The sequence below is a fragment of the Fusarium solani genome (assembly GCF_023522795.1).
Source record: "Fusarium solani strain SB1 chromosome Unknown bctg00000002, whole genome shotgun sequence".
NCBI lineage: Eukaryota > Fungi > Ascomycota > Sordariomycetes > Hypocreales > Nectriaceae > Fusarium > Fusarium solani.
The window spans coordinates 2,876,105-2,891,719 of NW_027072155.1; the positions used below are offsets into that span (position 1 = coordinate 2,876,105).

Genomic DNA, 15,615 nt, shown 5'->3' on the forward strand with positions numbered 1-15,615 from the left:
CTGACAAACTTTTCTCTTCCGCTTTCACGGGAAGAGGAGAAGCTTCCGTGGTGACGGTTGCCCGGATACACCTAGGTTTGGATGAATCCAAGGTTAGTTTGATGATGCAAACTGCACCATAGGAAACCTGATGTTTGATGATCACCTCATTGTTGTCGTCTAACCCCTATCAAACGCAGACCTAACCAACAGCATTAACACCAAACAACACTATGCGACTGCCCGTTTTGCAAAAAGCGAAGTGGAATCACGTGGGAGCCGTTCAACAAAACGTTGACCGTTGGAGAACTCAATACCTCAACGCCGTAACCTTCATCAACAAGGTTCCTGATTGCATACAACAGAAAACTTTGACATTCTTACATGTTTTCTTGTTTATTTGTTTACTCGCTCATCTTTTGAGGGGCTTGATTGTCTGCGGACCCCGTTTTCTCTCCCAGAGATCTATAAGTTCCCTCCTTCCTTCCCGCTCCTCGGTCTCTCAACTTCTCCTCTTCATCACCTTCCTCACATCCAACACCCCCGCCTCTCTTCCCGACTATGGCAGCCCTGGGCCTACTTCCAAGCTAAGTTGATGCCTTGGATTCTTGGTGTACCACCACAGGCCTCCTCGTCGACCAACCCCCAATGATCAGCCTGTCGAACCCTCTTTGGCAAGATGTGGGGGGGGGGGGGGGTTGCCCCATCCCTCGATGGTCTCAAGGCGCTGTTAAGCCTTGTTGTCTTTTGCGCCGACAGACATTCGACTTGACTGGCCCTCTTCGACCACCTCCTTCAGACTTTCTATGGCAGTAGAGGTTACTTAACCTCCCGGGGTATCAAACTGCTCGAACCGCCCGTACGAGAGCCATTCCTTTCCACCTTCTAATAATTATTCCATGACTTTATGCCACCCAAAATGGGGATCAAAGTATCTCAATCAGTATCTCAATAATTTTTACAATAAAGGCTCTATATCCAAGGCTGAGGTCTCAATGGGCTCCTCATTAGAGGAGGTTCAACCACAACCAACAACAACCACAACCAACCAGTCAACCAATCTACGACCGGCCAACTGATCAACAACACGTCAACGAGATCACGATGGCTGCTTTCAGCCCACCTTCTAATAATTTCTACAATTTCTCAACGCAATGCCGACAACAACAATCAATCGGTCGTACGATGCTACCGCCGTCACTCGGCAATCGTCGTCCATCAGACGGTATCAGTTCAAGCCAAAAAGGATATATTATATCTGGACCAGCCAGACTTGAGGCCACCAAAAAACCTCCAACCCTCGTCCACCTCGGGTATCTCATCGACGCAACCAAAAAGTCCAACACTTGCTCCAAAAATGCGCCGTTTACCTCCTTTTCTCGCTATAACGTCGTCTGGAGGCTGCCGGACCCTAAAGATGCTGGATTCACGGCGCCATTCCACGCACTGTTGTCGCCTCCTTTTGGTCGACGAGACAAACAACTACCGCACAACGCACCCTGGACGGGCAGAAAACCTTGAGCTCAACGGTGGACGCATTGTCAAAAAGTCAGACGGCAGCTACAACAAGTCTTCCGCCACTTCCGATGGCCCATTCTCCTCTGGCTCACCGGAACCCCTCTGTCGAGATCTCTGCGCGACCTCATCTCTCCCCTGTCGCTCATGTGGTGGGCCATCGGGGCAGAACTTCGACTGACTTCAGCCATCCCCTTCAAAGTCATTGCCGAGTAGTTGACTGCCCCCGTGGGCAAAAAATGCTGGACCGCATCAATCCACCATCCGCCGAGTGTGCATCCCCTCCTCACAAACCATGAAGCAGGACCATGGAGATAATAGACACGGGGGAGGAGTCATGTGCTGCTTGGGTCGTTAGCCATACGTCTTCACACATCCGGGCAAGAGAAGGCTTACCAAATCACAATGACTTCTCCAGCTCCTGACCAAGAAGGCCGGTGCTTTCGGCTCCAGTCTGTTCCGGATCTCACCCCTCCAGCCAGAAGAGTCTGGGGGCGAAATGTCGAGCCTCACCCCCGAGGCACCGACACGCAGATTCAGGTGGCCGACTCTTCTCTTTGGGAGAGGCGGCGACACCCCGCTTCTGCGTCACCTCCTTCTTTCCGTCTTGTTTCCACGCGTCTATGATCTCCCTGGAGAATGCGCACCCCCCACGCCGGCTCCCCCCGTTCTCTGTTTGAGCAGAACTATGTCGCTCCCTTGCCTCTTGACAGAGGTCGCTGACATCGTTCTTGTGATGCTCCATCTGGTGCGCCACAAACTCTCCCAGGTCTCGAAGGTCACCCTTTGTAATCTGCTCCTCCTCATCGATACATCCAAAAATGGAGTCTTGTCGAGGAGGGGAGATCGCCATCGCCTGAGTCCAACTGACGTGCACGTTTCTGTCATGATACGGTTCAGACACGAAACGATACGCGGTCGGCTCTAGGAACCAGCTATGCGATCCCCGGACCACACCCTTGCCGCCGTTTGTAACTAGTGTAAAGAACACTAGATACTTCTCCCGCCCAGACTTATCTGTACCCCAGTAGAGATATCTCCTCTGGCCCGGTCCGTACAGCTCGTGCGTCGTGCAGAGAAACACAACGTCACCGAACTTCAAACGCTGGATCAGTATGTATTCTCCCGACAGCACGTGTCGTTCGAGGTTGAAGTGTGTGTACTGGTGGTCTCTGCAAGCTGCGAGAGCCGCCCGTATCACACGCTCATCCTCAAAGTTATCCATGTACTTTAACCTAGGGCGTTGTACTTGAGGACTGGTAGTCGGTACAAGGTGGCGTGTGCCTCGGCTCCAGACGTTAAACTCTTCAGGTCGTGGCGACTCGTCCTCATTCGACGATCGTCCGCTTCCATTCGAGGAACTTGGTCCTGTCGGATCCAGCTGTGTCGCTTCCTACCCGGGAGATGTCGTTGATTTGCGACTTAATCTCAGCCAGGTCTTCTGCTTAGGCTTTGTCCGTTGCTTCTCCATGGTTTGTTTGCCGTCTCGATGATTCCACACGTCGTTCGAACTGCTTCGTGGTTTGAAGCTGCTAACTGCTTCGAACCAAGAACGGAAATATTCGTTAATCATTCCAGGGGAGTCAAGATTCCTTTTTCGGCCAGCGAGAATAGGCTTGACGGCTGAAACCTATGGGTTGAATATGCGTATGTTGGAGGAATCTCAAATCAGTGCTTGGCAGGGCTGAATATAGATATGGTGGGACGAAACGGATGTCCTTGGATCTCCGTCTTCGAAACTACCAGGTTGTGGCTTGTCGTTACTTCCAAGATTGGAAACCTTGGCTATTAAGATGGCTGATATATATGATGAGATCCTCAAGATCTCAAGAGCCGCGATAGATCCTTGATTCCGAACTCCAGTCAGGGCAGGAGAACATCTAACGGCCGGCTTTCGACCTCTTCTTGTCTTGCCTTCTGGGAATATTGGTGGTGTTGAGTAGAGAAAAAGAAGACGTATATATCTCCTCGAGGATGAACTGCGGTGAGATAACGAAGAAGTGGTATGGGTCTACGGCAAAGAATTGTCAGCGGTCGGTTTTCAACGATATGGTGTTGGGAAGATTGGAGAAGACGAGTACAGGATGAAGAGCAATTCAAGAAGTGAGGTGAAATTGGTGTGAGGTCTTCTGTGCAGAGAACTTGGAGGGAAAGCTCTAGGAGGGAAAGCTACCATCCAGCTGCTTGGTGTTGCGACCGCTAGAGATGCTTGAGTTGGGAGAAGGTTTTAGGTCTTACCTTTTAAATACATGGTATGTGATGTGTTTGAGACGTATTTGTGTGTTGAGGGAGAGAGGTGTAGAGAGAAAGCTATCATCGGGTTGACTTGTGTCAAGATGATTGAAGATGTTGGGTGGAAAGGAAGGATTAAGATCTGTCCGATTTTAAGATCAGTGTTCAAACAAACACTGATTAATCACAAACAATGGCATTGTCTTTTGTTTACTGGAAAATACTTCCTCATTGGTAGCCAAGTGCTGGCACTGGCTATCACCTGGCTATTCATTTATGACACTGGCGAAGCTAAATCACCACATGGCATCTCAATAATAATAATACCTTGCATGAGAAGTATTACTTACCTAAGCTCGGGGAATAATTAAATCGCATTATTTTTCCTTAATTATTCACATGGTCACCTTTGAAGCTCTAGAAGTTCAATGTGGGAGTATTTCCCCTGGTCATATTGGCAGCCTGCAGTGCCGCAGCCTGCAAGACAGTCGCGCTATCTTGTTGTTGCGCAGTGCCCATCGCTTTGGGCGAATTTAATACATTAATGGCTATTGATCTTTATCGCAGGTGAATGAATTCATGCATTCGTTTCACATTCAGGCCCGTCAGAAGGCGGCACCCGTCGCGCTGTACGCTGTAACTTATCATCATACCGGATTCATCAACACCTTCAAACAGCAGGTCTTTAAGTTCCAGAAAAGCCATCTTCGGACACATTATCCTCGGTCCAGACGTACAGAGCATGACATGCCGGGCGAGTTGTCAAAAGGCGGATGAAGTGGCTAGACGGTTTGACGAATCATGTCTCTCGGGCATGTGGCACAACTCAAAGAGATAGAATCACACCATACTTGTGTCAGTCAGCTACTGCAAGTCCATCCCTCTGCTGCCACTCAGCCTTTTATTGGCATCTGCTCAAAATGTCGAAAGCCTTGACAAACCTTTGAGCGGCATCCTTTACTTCTAGCTTCAGTCCGTTCTTTTCTGAGCAATTAGGTGTCAAATTGTCATTGCGCAGGCCTAACTGGCAAGTTAAAGTGGTCTCGCCTCCATGTTGTATCACCAAGTTCTTCCCCTCCAACACACCTTAATTCTCCCGGAAGCTTTAACTCATGTCTTAGTTACAGCTTCATGATCACTTACTTGTCTTCCATGGGCTCTAGATCATCCCTGACACTAACACGCCCCTATACCTAACGGAGCGTCTTGTTCCGCAGGTCTTCATCTCACACAACGACCCCTTTCACTTCTCCCCAAGCTTGCCCCGCACTGAGCCTTGGCCGCGGCCCAAAAGTGCACAGGCATTGTCTTCAGCGTGTGTCTAGCTCCCAGCGACAGGCCCGAGCGCAACAAGCCTGTTGTTTGTCGAGGCAAGCTCGTGGGTAGCTTTGAGAACGAAAACAGGCGGTGCTGAGTGGCGCACGGCCATGTGAGTGCCCGAGCTTGTCACATGCAGTGAGTGCATCCACGAGGCCAGCCACGATATCGCCAAGTGCCGTTGGTGAGAGCTTCCACAGGCCAATGACACCGACGGCCTGGACAATGGTAAGCAAGAGTCAGTGCAATAAGCTGCAGGAGCAGTGCGTAATGACCCCATCTTGAAGAGATCTTGTTTATTTCTTATTTATTTGTTTGTCTTCCTCTATCCCCTCTCTTTGTCTCATCTCATCCCCACATCTCTCAAGCATTGTCAATACCACCAATGGCCTGAGGCTTAAAGTAAATGGTCAAGACACCTTGGACGCCCAGCGTCTTGACGACCGTCTTGAGGTCGTTGTGGGCCTTGCACTCGTCGTCGTAGTATTTCATGTCCTCCATGCTGGCAAACTCGGTCTTGGACACAAAGTGGTATCCCTGAGATCGGGCATCCTCATCGGCGGCGCCGACCACCATGGACAGGATGTAGGGCTTGCCGTCCTGGGTTGTCTAGTTAGTGACCATCTGTGAGCAAGTGACTTGTGAGCTCACCTTTTGCTGGTTGGCACTGAGCTTGTTGTACTGCTCCAGCAGGACGGCCCGGTCATCCTCGCTGGGCATCTTGAACATGGTGATTCGGTGGACACGGTTCGCCATCTTGGTGGTGTAGAGTCTCGCTCGGACCTGGGATGCAGTGCTGGGGATGGGCGGTCGGATCAGAGGGGAAACTCTGAGGAGAAGTCTTGGGTTCATATATGTTCAAGATAGGGAGGTAGGTACAGAGTACAGTACAGATCAGCCAACGGTTGCATGCGGGTTAAAGGTGAGTGAGAATAACCATGGATGGGTGGTTGCATGGCAGGCATTCCGCCCCTCGACCTCGGGGGTTGAACAACTGATCCATGCTTTGTCATTCAACCATCGCGGGGTCAACTTGTACCCCACCTTTTCTCCTCCCTGTCATCGTCTTCCTCCCCTTGTTGATCTCCCAGGCCCCCACCACAGCTTCATTCATGTCCCTGACTACCCAATAACGACGTCTCAATAGCATAGCCATCATTCTCAAGCCAAGCTTCAAGTCCCGAGATCCGACTAGACCCGGCTCTAGACGGCAAACGAGTGACTGCCATTGCATCAGCACAGCGGAATTGACAACCGTTAATCCCAAGTCTCGGCTTTGTTCGCTGTCTCTATTATACATAAAATAAACTCCAACCCCCCAGGGTTAGGATACCCCAGCATCGCCAGATAAGGACAACCTTGCCCATACCTACATACGCCGCAATCGACGTCCGTCGCTGTTTCATTCATGGACTCTTCCGGCCCCGAATTATTCCCCCAATCGAAACCTGCCCTGCCCTGCCCTGCACATCAACTCCACGACACAAACTGCCCTTCCTCCAACACAACATCCCGCTCCTCGCCGCCCTTCCATCTCACACATGGTACCATCTCCTTTCTCTCCCCCGTCATGACTTGCACGTCCGTATCATATTTATCCCATATTGTCATGGCCGCCACCACCACCTGAGGGCTCGGATCCCAAAGCACCACCTCCCGCAGCCCACGCCGGGTTGCCTCCTCCATTGCTGCCTCCAATACTTCAACTACCAGTTCATCCACATTGTTCAGGCGCGTCAGAAACAGACGTCCTATCATGAGCCGGCTGTTCTGGAAGTCGTGGACCCACCATGCTGATACCTCTGTTGCCTCGTCCTCGAGAATCGAAACCCCATGATGCCTGTTGTACGTGTGACCTTGACGCAGTTTGTAGGCGAGTAAGGCGGAACGGTATAGGTGCCGTCGGGCCAAAAACGCGCTGGGTAGAAGTTGGACGTGGGTTTTGGGGCCTTGGGCCTTTGAGAGACGCAGCTTGCTGACGTTGACGTCGCAATCGGCAATGTTGCAGACTTCCTGGAGTGTGAGAAATTCCAATTCATTCTCGCATTCAGCGCAAGTCTGGAAACGCTCAACATTGATATTCAGCTGGGTCGCTGTGACAGGCTTCCACCCCAGCTCTCGGTACCATTCCAAGGAGTCATTGCCGTAGATGACAGTGAAGTCAATATCCAAGTCGTCCCGCTTGTCAAAGTGGTCTTGTACTCTCTTGAGAAGCAACTTGGCGAAGCCGCGGGTGCGGTACTCAGGATCGGTAAAGATTTCGGAAATGACAACGGCACCAGTCATCCTCACGCCCTTGCCGCGGCTCACGATTGCGTCGCGGAGATGTGTTGCGCAGCTCGAGATGATACCCAAAGGATCGTCGGGTTTGCGGAGTGCCCAGATCTCAAAGGCGCGAGCTTCTCCTGGAATAGTGCTCAGTCTGAAATGAACATCCAGGAAGTCTGTTGTTGAAAGCGGCCCAGCCCAGGCCATGGCATTGTTCTCGTAGTGCCGTAAGAGATGTGCATCATCGAGGCGTTCAAAGATGAGTTCATCGCGCAGAGGGCCTGGCGGCTTGTCAATTCTCTTCTAAATGGGGGGCATCGGGACGGTTCGAGTTGCCCAAGCCGTAGGATATAAGTGAAGGACAAATCTAAAGATGAATAGAAATGCCGTGACTAAGCCTTCAAGTCAACGATAAGAGTTGTTGACGCAGCAATGCAATGAATGAGTAGCGCCAGGTGAACAGGAGAAAAAGAAGAGTTGAGTGGTTGTGAAGCAGGCAAGAAGGGTTGGCAAAGGGACTCCCTTTCTCGCAGCAGGCACATCCTGACCGTCTTTCCAGAAGTGAGATGTGAACAAAGGAAAGCAGCATCGCAAACAATCGCCTCCAATGCAACTTCCTCTTATCTTATTTCACTTTCAGTGTCGTCCACTCGGTTTGTACGTGTAAATATGAACGTAACACGGGTAGTGATGCTCACTCTTGGACGTGAGCTCCGAGACCATCACGGCTTATTGACAATAAACAACAAGTTAAAGACTCCAACAATGAATAGTTCATCATATCACCCTATAGAACCCTGCCTTGTAACGTGTTACCAGTCATGACCCTTTTGTGTTTCCCGTTTTCCGCCCCAACTCCTTCGCTAACATCCAATTGGATGATTTCTAGACAAACAAACCCCACGCAAACATCCTTTTTATAGTCCGCATACCTAGGAATAAACAACTTCAAACATGACGGCTACCGTTTCCTGCCGCGGTTCCATCCGTGTTGGCCATGGCCTGGCCGTTCTGGCCCGACTGAAGCTCTGCAAGTCGGCGCCACAGGTTCTCAACCAGCTGGGGCAGCGGCTCGCTGAGTACGGGGAAATTTTGTCGCAAGACATTTCGAGCATGTGACAGGGCCACATCGCGGTTCGATAATGGCTCGATCTGGAGACGTAGGTCTGCTGGAAACGTCAAGGCCGGTGTGCCCTGTCCGAGTTCGAGAAACGCCCTCGACTTCCTCGTCTCTTGTCCATTGAGTAGCACATGGTCGTCCGCAATCCCTTGGCCGTTTGTCGAGCCCGGAGCCGACATGATGCCGTACGCCCACAGAGTAAGGCCAGCAAAGTAGACAGCCATTGAGTTGAACCCTTGCAGACTTGTTGCTTTACAATCCTGCGCATAGCGGAGCACCTGCCCAGCGTGCCAGACGGCGTGACGAGATTCTGGCCCTGGAAACCAGGTAGCCTCCAGTATTTGCGCCGCTCTCCGGGACCCTCCCTCGCCGTTGTAGCCAGCGAGTCGGTGCAGTTCGTCAAACGAGACATGGAGCGTCATCATCAAGAGCTCGCAAAACAGCAAGAGCTCCGGGCTAAACGTTTGCATCCCCTGAGCTTGGTTAGAGAAGCTTACCAGTCTGCTATACAGATCTTGGTATAAAGCCTTGGTCCAAGCTCGAGAGCCGGTGCTGCGTCGATCCGGATTGCTGTGGTACGTGACAGCATCACGGTAGATCCAAATCTGCCCCCACAATCCCGACAGAGCGGCCATGCAACAAAGTTCGATACCGACATAGTCGTTGGGCTCGGTGATGAATGACATGCAGTCTCTCACCTCCAAGAGTCGCGGAATGCCTGTAGTTGTGGATCTCTTTACCGAGTGCAGCTCCCGCCACTGTTGTGAACTTGTGGCCCTCCAAAGATCAGGTGCCGCCGGTAGGGTAAAGTCGAGTTCGTTGTATGTCATGTTTGAGCTCCTCCACGAAACGATCGAAGATTGCACATCGTGAATGAACAGACGCATCATCAGCCTGAACACGGTCAGCAAGTATCATGTATAACAGGAGCTGCGAAAAAAACCTTTTGTACGATTCAATCGTAGCGAATTGCTGCCATTTCAACTCCAAGTCCCCAGGAGAGTCTCCTACACTGGGGATATAGAGGGCCGAGTCTGACGAAAAAGAAATCCTCCCTGTTCCTCGAACCAGCTTTTCTTCGTTAGCCCGCTGACGGACAACCATGTTCAAGGCAGGCTTACTGTCAACACTTGCTGGGCAAAAGTCTGTGCCATTTCCATTTGACGATGAAAGCCACACCACTGTCCAATGTCAAGATGGAGCATAGAGGCTTGGAGCAGCATCAGGGGTTTCGCTGTCGAATCAAAAGATTCCAGCTATTTATCGTTAGCTTGTGTTCGTCCAAGTCTATGTCACGCACACCAACAGAGTGGTAGAGAAATATCAGATAGAACTGAAAGATCACCAGACTTACACGGCTGTTGAGGGCAGTTCTCAAGACCTCGTCAAGAGCAAGTCCGAATTGCCAGGTTGTTGGCGCAGATGTAGCTCCACTCGAGACGATAGCAGAGATGAGTTCCAAGGTAGCCGCAGAAGTATCAAAAGAAGCCTTGTGAATGAACGCATCCCGTTTCTGGTCTTGCTGGATAAAGAACGTTTCAATCAGGCAGCTCAAGGTTTCGGCCGAGGGAAATGTTGGAATCTGCCGCGAGTTCGAGCTATCGGCGAGAACCATAGCGAAGAGGCCGTCGCGTACAATGGGCGATAGTTTTCTCGAAGGAAAGGCCGAGGCGTCTGCTTGGCCATTGGTGTCTGGATCAACCACCCAAGCAGAACGCTGGGGAGCTGCGTCTTCCTGGGCCATGTCTCTTCGAGGTTGACGAGATGAACGCTTTGTCCCATTTCCCAGCCGAGGGCTTGGTCCATTCAGATCTGGTGTTGGAACAGTGAAGCCGCCAAAGTCCATGTCCCAGGAGAGTTCGATATCAGGGAGCAGTTTCCGCGGCGCTGCAAAGTACAGGGTCTCATCGGGCGTAGCTTCCACACTTGGCGCACCGAGGAAGGATGAACCAGCATATCCAGCAGTATTATCGATCGATTGGACTTGGTGTGCGACAGCTGATTGCGATAGCGCATAGGCGGCATCGCCTGCCGTGAAAACCTGGTTGTCATTACCTGTGGTCGAGGCCACCATTGAACTATCAGAAGGGGAAACTCCTGCTTGTGATTCCGAAGTTCTGTATTGATTCCCACGCCTCGCCGGCATTTGACATGTTAGGCTCTTGTTGCGACAGCGACTACACGGCTTTTGGTCCTCGCACTTGGCCTTGGAGGCGGCGCAGTTCAGACAAGCTTCGGCGGCGCGATCGTTTCTTCGGATGAAGGGGCGGTCTTTTGCAGCGCCATCTCGGTCGTGCGTGGTCTCGTGCCGCGTCAGGAGGTCGGCGCGGTTGAAGCGCTTAGGGCAGCGGGAGCATTGGTACGGGCGGGCGTTCTCGTGCGACCTCAGGTGCCTCGTCAAGTGGTCGGCTCGCTCGTAGACGCGTCGGCAGATGTGGCAGACGTGGGACGGCGACGAGGCGGACGCATCGGACAGCTTGCGCTTAGCTGGTAGAGACGACGTGGTCTTCCGTGGGGTTTCTTGCTGCGACGGCTGCAGCGCAGGGTCTAGCTGTTGGTGATAGACCTGCTGCTGGTGGGGTTGCTTCGAGGGTGAGGCTGTCGGCAGCGGGTGCTGCAATTCGTGCTGATCCTGCGGTTGGGCTCGCTGCTGATCTTGCCCTGGAGCTGCTAAGGCGAATAATGATGAAAGCAGCATGTCCGAGCCGGCGGCATCGCAGAGGATGTCGATGCCGTTCTGCTCGGCGGCCGCCATCCTGAGCGCCCGCAGTGCGCAGACTAGGCCGGGCCGTGCCGTTTGTTTGTTTCTGACCGGCGGGCGGGGCGGGCAATGACGGTGCACGGGATGCCAGACAGACGGGGGTCCGGCCGCGGGAGCGCACAGAGGTTGACTGAGATCGGAGCGCGGCGTTGAGGGGATCGCGAGACAAGCCGTTGTAGTGTTCGGAAGGGAGGGGGCGGGGGCGGGTGATGGGCGGACAATCAGTTCTGGGGTCGCTTGTCCAGCCAATGACAGCGCCGCGAATTGTCGCAGGAAATTAACGGTCCACTCTCCGGGGCCGGGCCAATTCAACGGCCGGGCGACCCTCGGCCGGGGGCTTTCAGGGGAGTGGGCACCGATCCCCGGAGGCCGGGCCCGAGTCCCCATTGACCGAGTTCACGCTGACAATTTGGTTTTATTCAGCTTGTTTGGCACGACAGGAATTGCCTCCGGCTGTTTATCAGCACATCACTCGCCAGTCTGTCCTGCCTATCCTGGGTAGCCCGAAAATACCTCGGGGATCGCCGGGCGTGGTCGGTCTCCAGCTCGGGCTGCAAATGAGAGTTGACAGCTGAACTGACACCTTAAACAGGGATGACTCCTGGGTCCTCTGCATCTGATCTAAGTACGTACTTTTAGACCCTACCCTAGCAGCCTCATTGCGTCATACGGGTCAGTTATCGAAGATTTCTTTCTGTTGGGCGCAACGCCGAGAGTCTGGAACCCGACTTCATCCACCACATGTCTCAGGGTATTCGAGAGCCGCCACGACGCCAAGGGTGCGAGTAATTGAAAGAAGACGAGGGATTGGACCATCAAACGCTCCTCAAAAGATTCATTATCATTAATATCGCAACTAAATACTCCGCACATTATTTTTGTCTCTACCCCTACACCGCTCACTGCCTGCCTCCGGACTTGGTCTTCCATCCATCCACCGGCAAGCCTCGGGCAATCATCGCCTACACTTGTCTTCCCGTACTCCGGTAAAGCCATGTGGTGACAGGGTGGCTGATGCGAGTTGATCGACGATGCATCTCAGCATCCTGGTAAGCCCGAGCGAGGACTTGAAAGAATGCTGCTTTGGTCACCTGCCCATCAGCCCTAGCACGTCCCTCCCCTTTGTAAATGATTATCCCTAGAGGAAGAAGTTCAACCCTCGACCAAGGCCAGCAAGGTCATTCAGGCCACCCCTTCTTCCGCCTCGGCAGCCCCATTTTGGTGTTCTCTGTCGACCTTTTTCTGAGGCCCTCCAGGGGCATCAGCCATGGAAAAGTGACCCTGGTCACACCCACGGTTTTCTGAGACATTTGCTTGATGGCGTAACAGCATCTTCTAAACGCCATTGTGCCAATCAGAGCGCCCAGTTCATTTGGTCAACTTGATTCTGTGGGATGACCTCGAACTCGCGGCCGCATCAAAGGGTTGTCGCGATCCTTATGCAATTCTTTTCACAACCCTTCCCTTTGGTCGGATATTTTCTCGAATTGATATTGGAAAGGACGCGTACCACCGCGCTGTGCCATGCCTGGCCGAGGTCTGGAGTTGTATCGGCCCTGGCTCCATCAGGGCTTGTCGAGTTCTTGGCAACTCATGAACAACCGCAACCGTCGAGCTGTATATCGTTCAGACGTCTATTCTCTGACATTCAAAAGACTCGGGAGACTTACCGTGATCGTTAATGAGCCTCGTCACAACAGGGTGTTCCACAATATCCGCAACAACGACCAGGAATAACCCACACTTCTTTGCCTGCAAGAGCACAGGTAGGGCATCGGGTTCCAGGTGCCTTGTGGGAGGTGAAGCCACGAGACACGTCCTCGTGTAGATCCATGGCCGAGCAAGGAAGCCCGGACCGTTGAATAACTTGGTGTTCCGAAGGTTGCAACGTAAGAGGGAACGAGTCTTGTTCTCGGTTGTCAGGGGCCTGGTTGAGTGGCGAGGGGGCAAGCCGGGGATGTCTGGACAAGACCATGGTGCTTTCGGGAAGTTGAAGAGGATGAAGACAAGGTGACAGTTGGGGTGGACCCGGGATTGTATGAGATATAAGAGATGTCCGTGTCAAGAGACAATGTATCAGGAGGCTTGAGGAGGTCCGAGCTGGTTCAAGATGTGGGGGTTAGATGGACTTTATGGTTTCGTGACAAGAGGTGTTGGAGGATGAGCCGAATATAGCAATGCCGTCTAGGAATGCCTTGGGAGTCCAGGAAGGGTATGGTCAAGGGGACGGAGCACAAAGGATGGGTATTGCTCGAGACAAGACAGGCACGAGTACAGTAACCCTAGGACAAGGCCAATGTGGGTTGCCATGCTCCTTGACGATCGGTAGGTATCCGGCCGTGGTGTCGGGGGGCATGCTGGGGGCCGGCGACGGCGGCGGCAGTAGCAACAGACCTGTCATTTCGACTTCTGCAAGACTCCAAGCTGTCATTACTTACTAGGGAGCTTTAGTGGCGCCGCCCTTGAGAAACACTGTGGACCACCCGGACGGGGGCGGGGTCGGTTTGTGTTTGCGTCTGGTTTTTCTGCGCTGCCTTCTTCCATTGCCTGGCAGCGTCTGGAGAATGCTGTCTCCGAGTCGGTCAGCAACCATGGATGGCTGGCCACTCTGGCTCCGGATGACACAAGTTGAGCGACGTTGCTTTTTCTTGTCCGAGGCCAACGGTCCGCCCATCCAGGATGGATGCGTGTCCGTGTCGGCGTCCCACTGTAGTTGAATCGTTTTCTTGTGCCGCCTTTGACGTGTAATTAAACGCTGGCCAGTTTCCAGACTTTGTTGAGTGGCAAGGAAGTGAGGACCGGACCGGCGATTAGGGCGCGGTGAGCGTGGACGGACGCCGGGGTGTGCGGTGCAGTGCGGTGCGTGGCCTGCTGCCCGGCGTTGACGCAGAGAAAAGCAAAGTTGTGACTGCTCGTCTCTGGGGGTCACGATGACCAGGAGCCCACGACGCTGACTTGTGGGCGAGGGAATTATCATCCAGGGACTTGCTTGGGTGCGCAATCGACCGTCAAAGTAAAGGTACCCTAGTCTTCTGGACGAGTGGGATTCGGGTTAGTCTGAGTCGCCGACCAGAAGCCGCAGTCCGAGTCCAAGATCCCAGGGATGGAAATTCCCCTAAAACCGCGATCTAATCCCCAAGTTGCCCACAAACCACCCAATGCCATTATCAACCCCAGAACCTAGAAGCCAGGAGGGCACCGGGGCACTGGAATGACGGGACCCTGGTCCCTCCAGAGTCAGCTCCAGGGCCAGCACGAGGCCCCTCCGCCAGCCCACTGCAACCCTCCCTCCCTTGGAGCGATCGCCGGCGCATCGGGCTATCTCACCGACGTGCTGGAGCTGGCGCGATTGGGAGTGGAGGGGTCACACATCCACAATTCCACATGGTGCTCTCAGGCATGGGTTTGTTCTCCACTTCCTATGTCTGTCGGGTCTTTATGATGCTCTTGCGCCTTGTCCAGTACGCCTTTGCCTTCCTTTGTGTGCTGGAGCCGAAAATTGTCGGGTTTTATCGCGGCAATTGACGCCAGAAAGGGGCTGGAATCAATGGCTGAATGCCTATCCCGCTCCTCGGGCGCTCAACCGCGGCACGGCAGGCATGCCCGAGTGTCAGATGCGCAACTCGGTCGGGGACAGCGCTGTGTGGACGTTTCGCAGCATGACTGGACCATCCTGCGGCATCAACCAACGTCTGTCAGATACGAGCTGCGTCTGCGTGTAAGGCTAGCAGGCTTGGTAGACAATGCTGGAAACCGGCATGGGATGGAGAAAAGGTTGATGGAGCCCGTCAAGGTCCATGAAACCCGTGAATGGACAATCCATCCATGGAATTGTCAGCCTCTCAGGGGTGAGGTCTCAGGTATGAGGTATCAGGTCTCAGGATTCATGCTGGATGCTGGATGCTTGTCGTCGTTGTGATGGGCTCCCATTTGGATGGGAGAGGAGGCTGCAGCTGGGATTGGTTGCATAGGTCCCATCGGCATCTGAGCCGCCAAGTGCCGCTGCGCGCCTGCCAGCCATCTGCCAGTTCTCCGGGCGAAGGAAGGTGCGCCTTGCTGCATGTAAGAGGCATGTGCTCCGTGCTCCGACCTTGGTGCACCCATCAGAAGACGCTACGTCCAGCTGCCCTTGTCGTATTGTGATGCCTTACCCATGACAGGCCAGGATTTTCATGCGCCTAGCTTTTGGCGGCATTTGCTTTTTCATGAGAAATTTTGATTGCCGCGTCTGTTCAACTTTTCTTTTTTCCGCTTCTTGCTCGTGTCCTGTCCTACCATTCCGTTTTGGGACTGGCAGATGCCGTCCACCTCCTGGAAGGACTCTTTGGCGGGCATCCATCGTGTTGCAGCGTCGACTTACAGTAGTTTTCTGCGAGTCCTCACAAACCAGCTAGCCACACAAAAGACCTCGAACACATCTAGA

The 15,615-nt window shown here is 53.1% G+C and overlaps 2 protein-coding genes across 2 annotated transcripts; both read right to left on the reverse strand.

Moving 5' to 3' along the window:
* Window positions 1-1,960: 1,960 nt before the first annotated feature.
* Window positions 1,961-2,965, reverse strand: MRS44_004849 (uncharacterized protein; the record flags this gene model as incomplete). Its single annotated transcript, XM_046280890.2, has 2 exons — window positions 1,961-2,862; window positions 2,917-2,965. The coding sequence occupies 2 exons, from the start codon at window positions 2,963-2,965 to the stop codon at window positions 1,961-1,963; spliced, it is 951 nt and encodes a 316-aa protein (XP_046136003.2).
* Window positions 2,966-5,406: 2,441 nt separating this feature from the next.
* MRS44_004850 (uncharacterized protein) lies at window positions 5,407-11,186 on the reverse strand (the record flags this gene model as incomplete). The annotated part of the gene is made up of 6 exons (XM_065622357.1): window positions 5,407-5,643; window positions 5,695-5,884; window positions 6,533-7,592; window positions 8,277-9,325; window positions 9,611-9,687; window positions 9,786-11,186. 6 exons carry the CDS (start codon window positions 11,184-11,186, stop codon window positions 5,407-5,409), a joined length of 4,014 nt encoding a protein of 1,337 aa, XP_065478429.1.
* Between the last annotated feature and the right edge of the window lie 4,429 nt (window positions 11,187-15,615).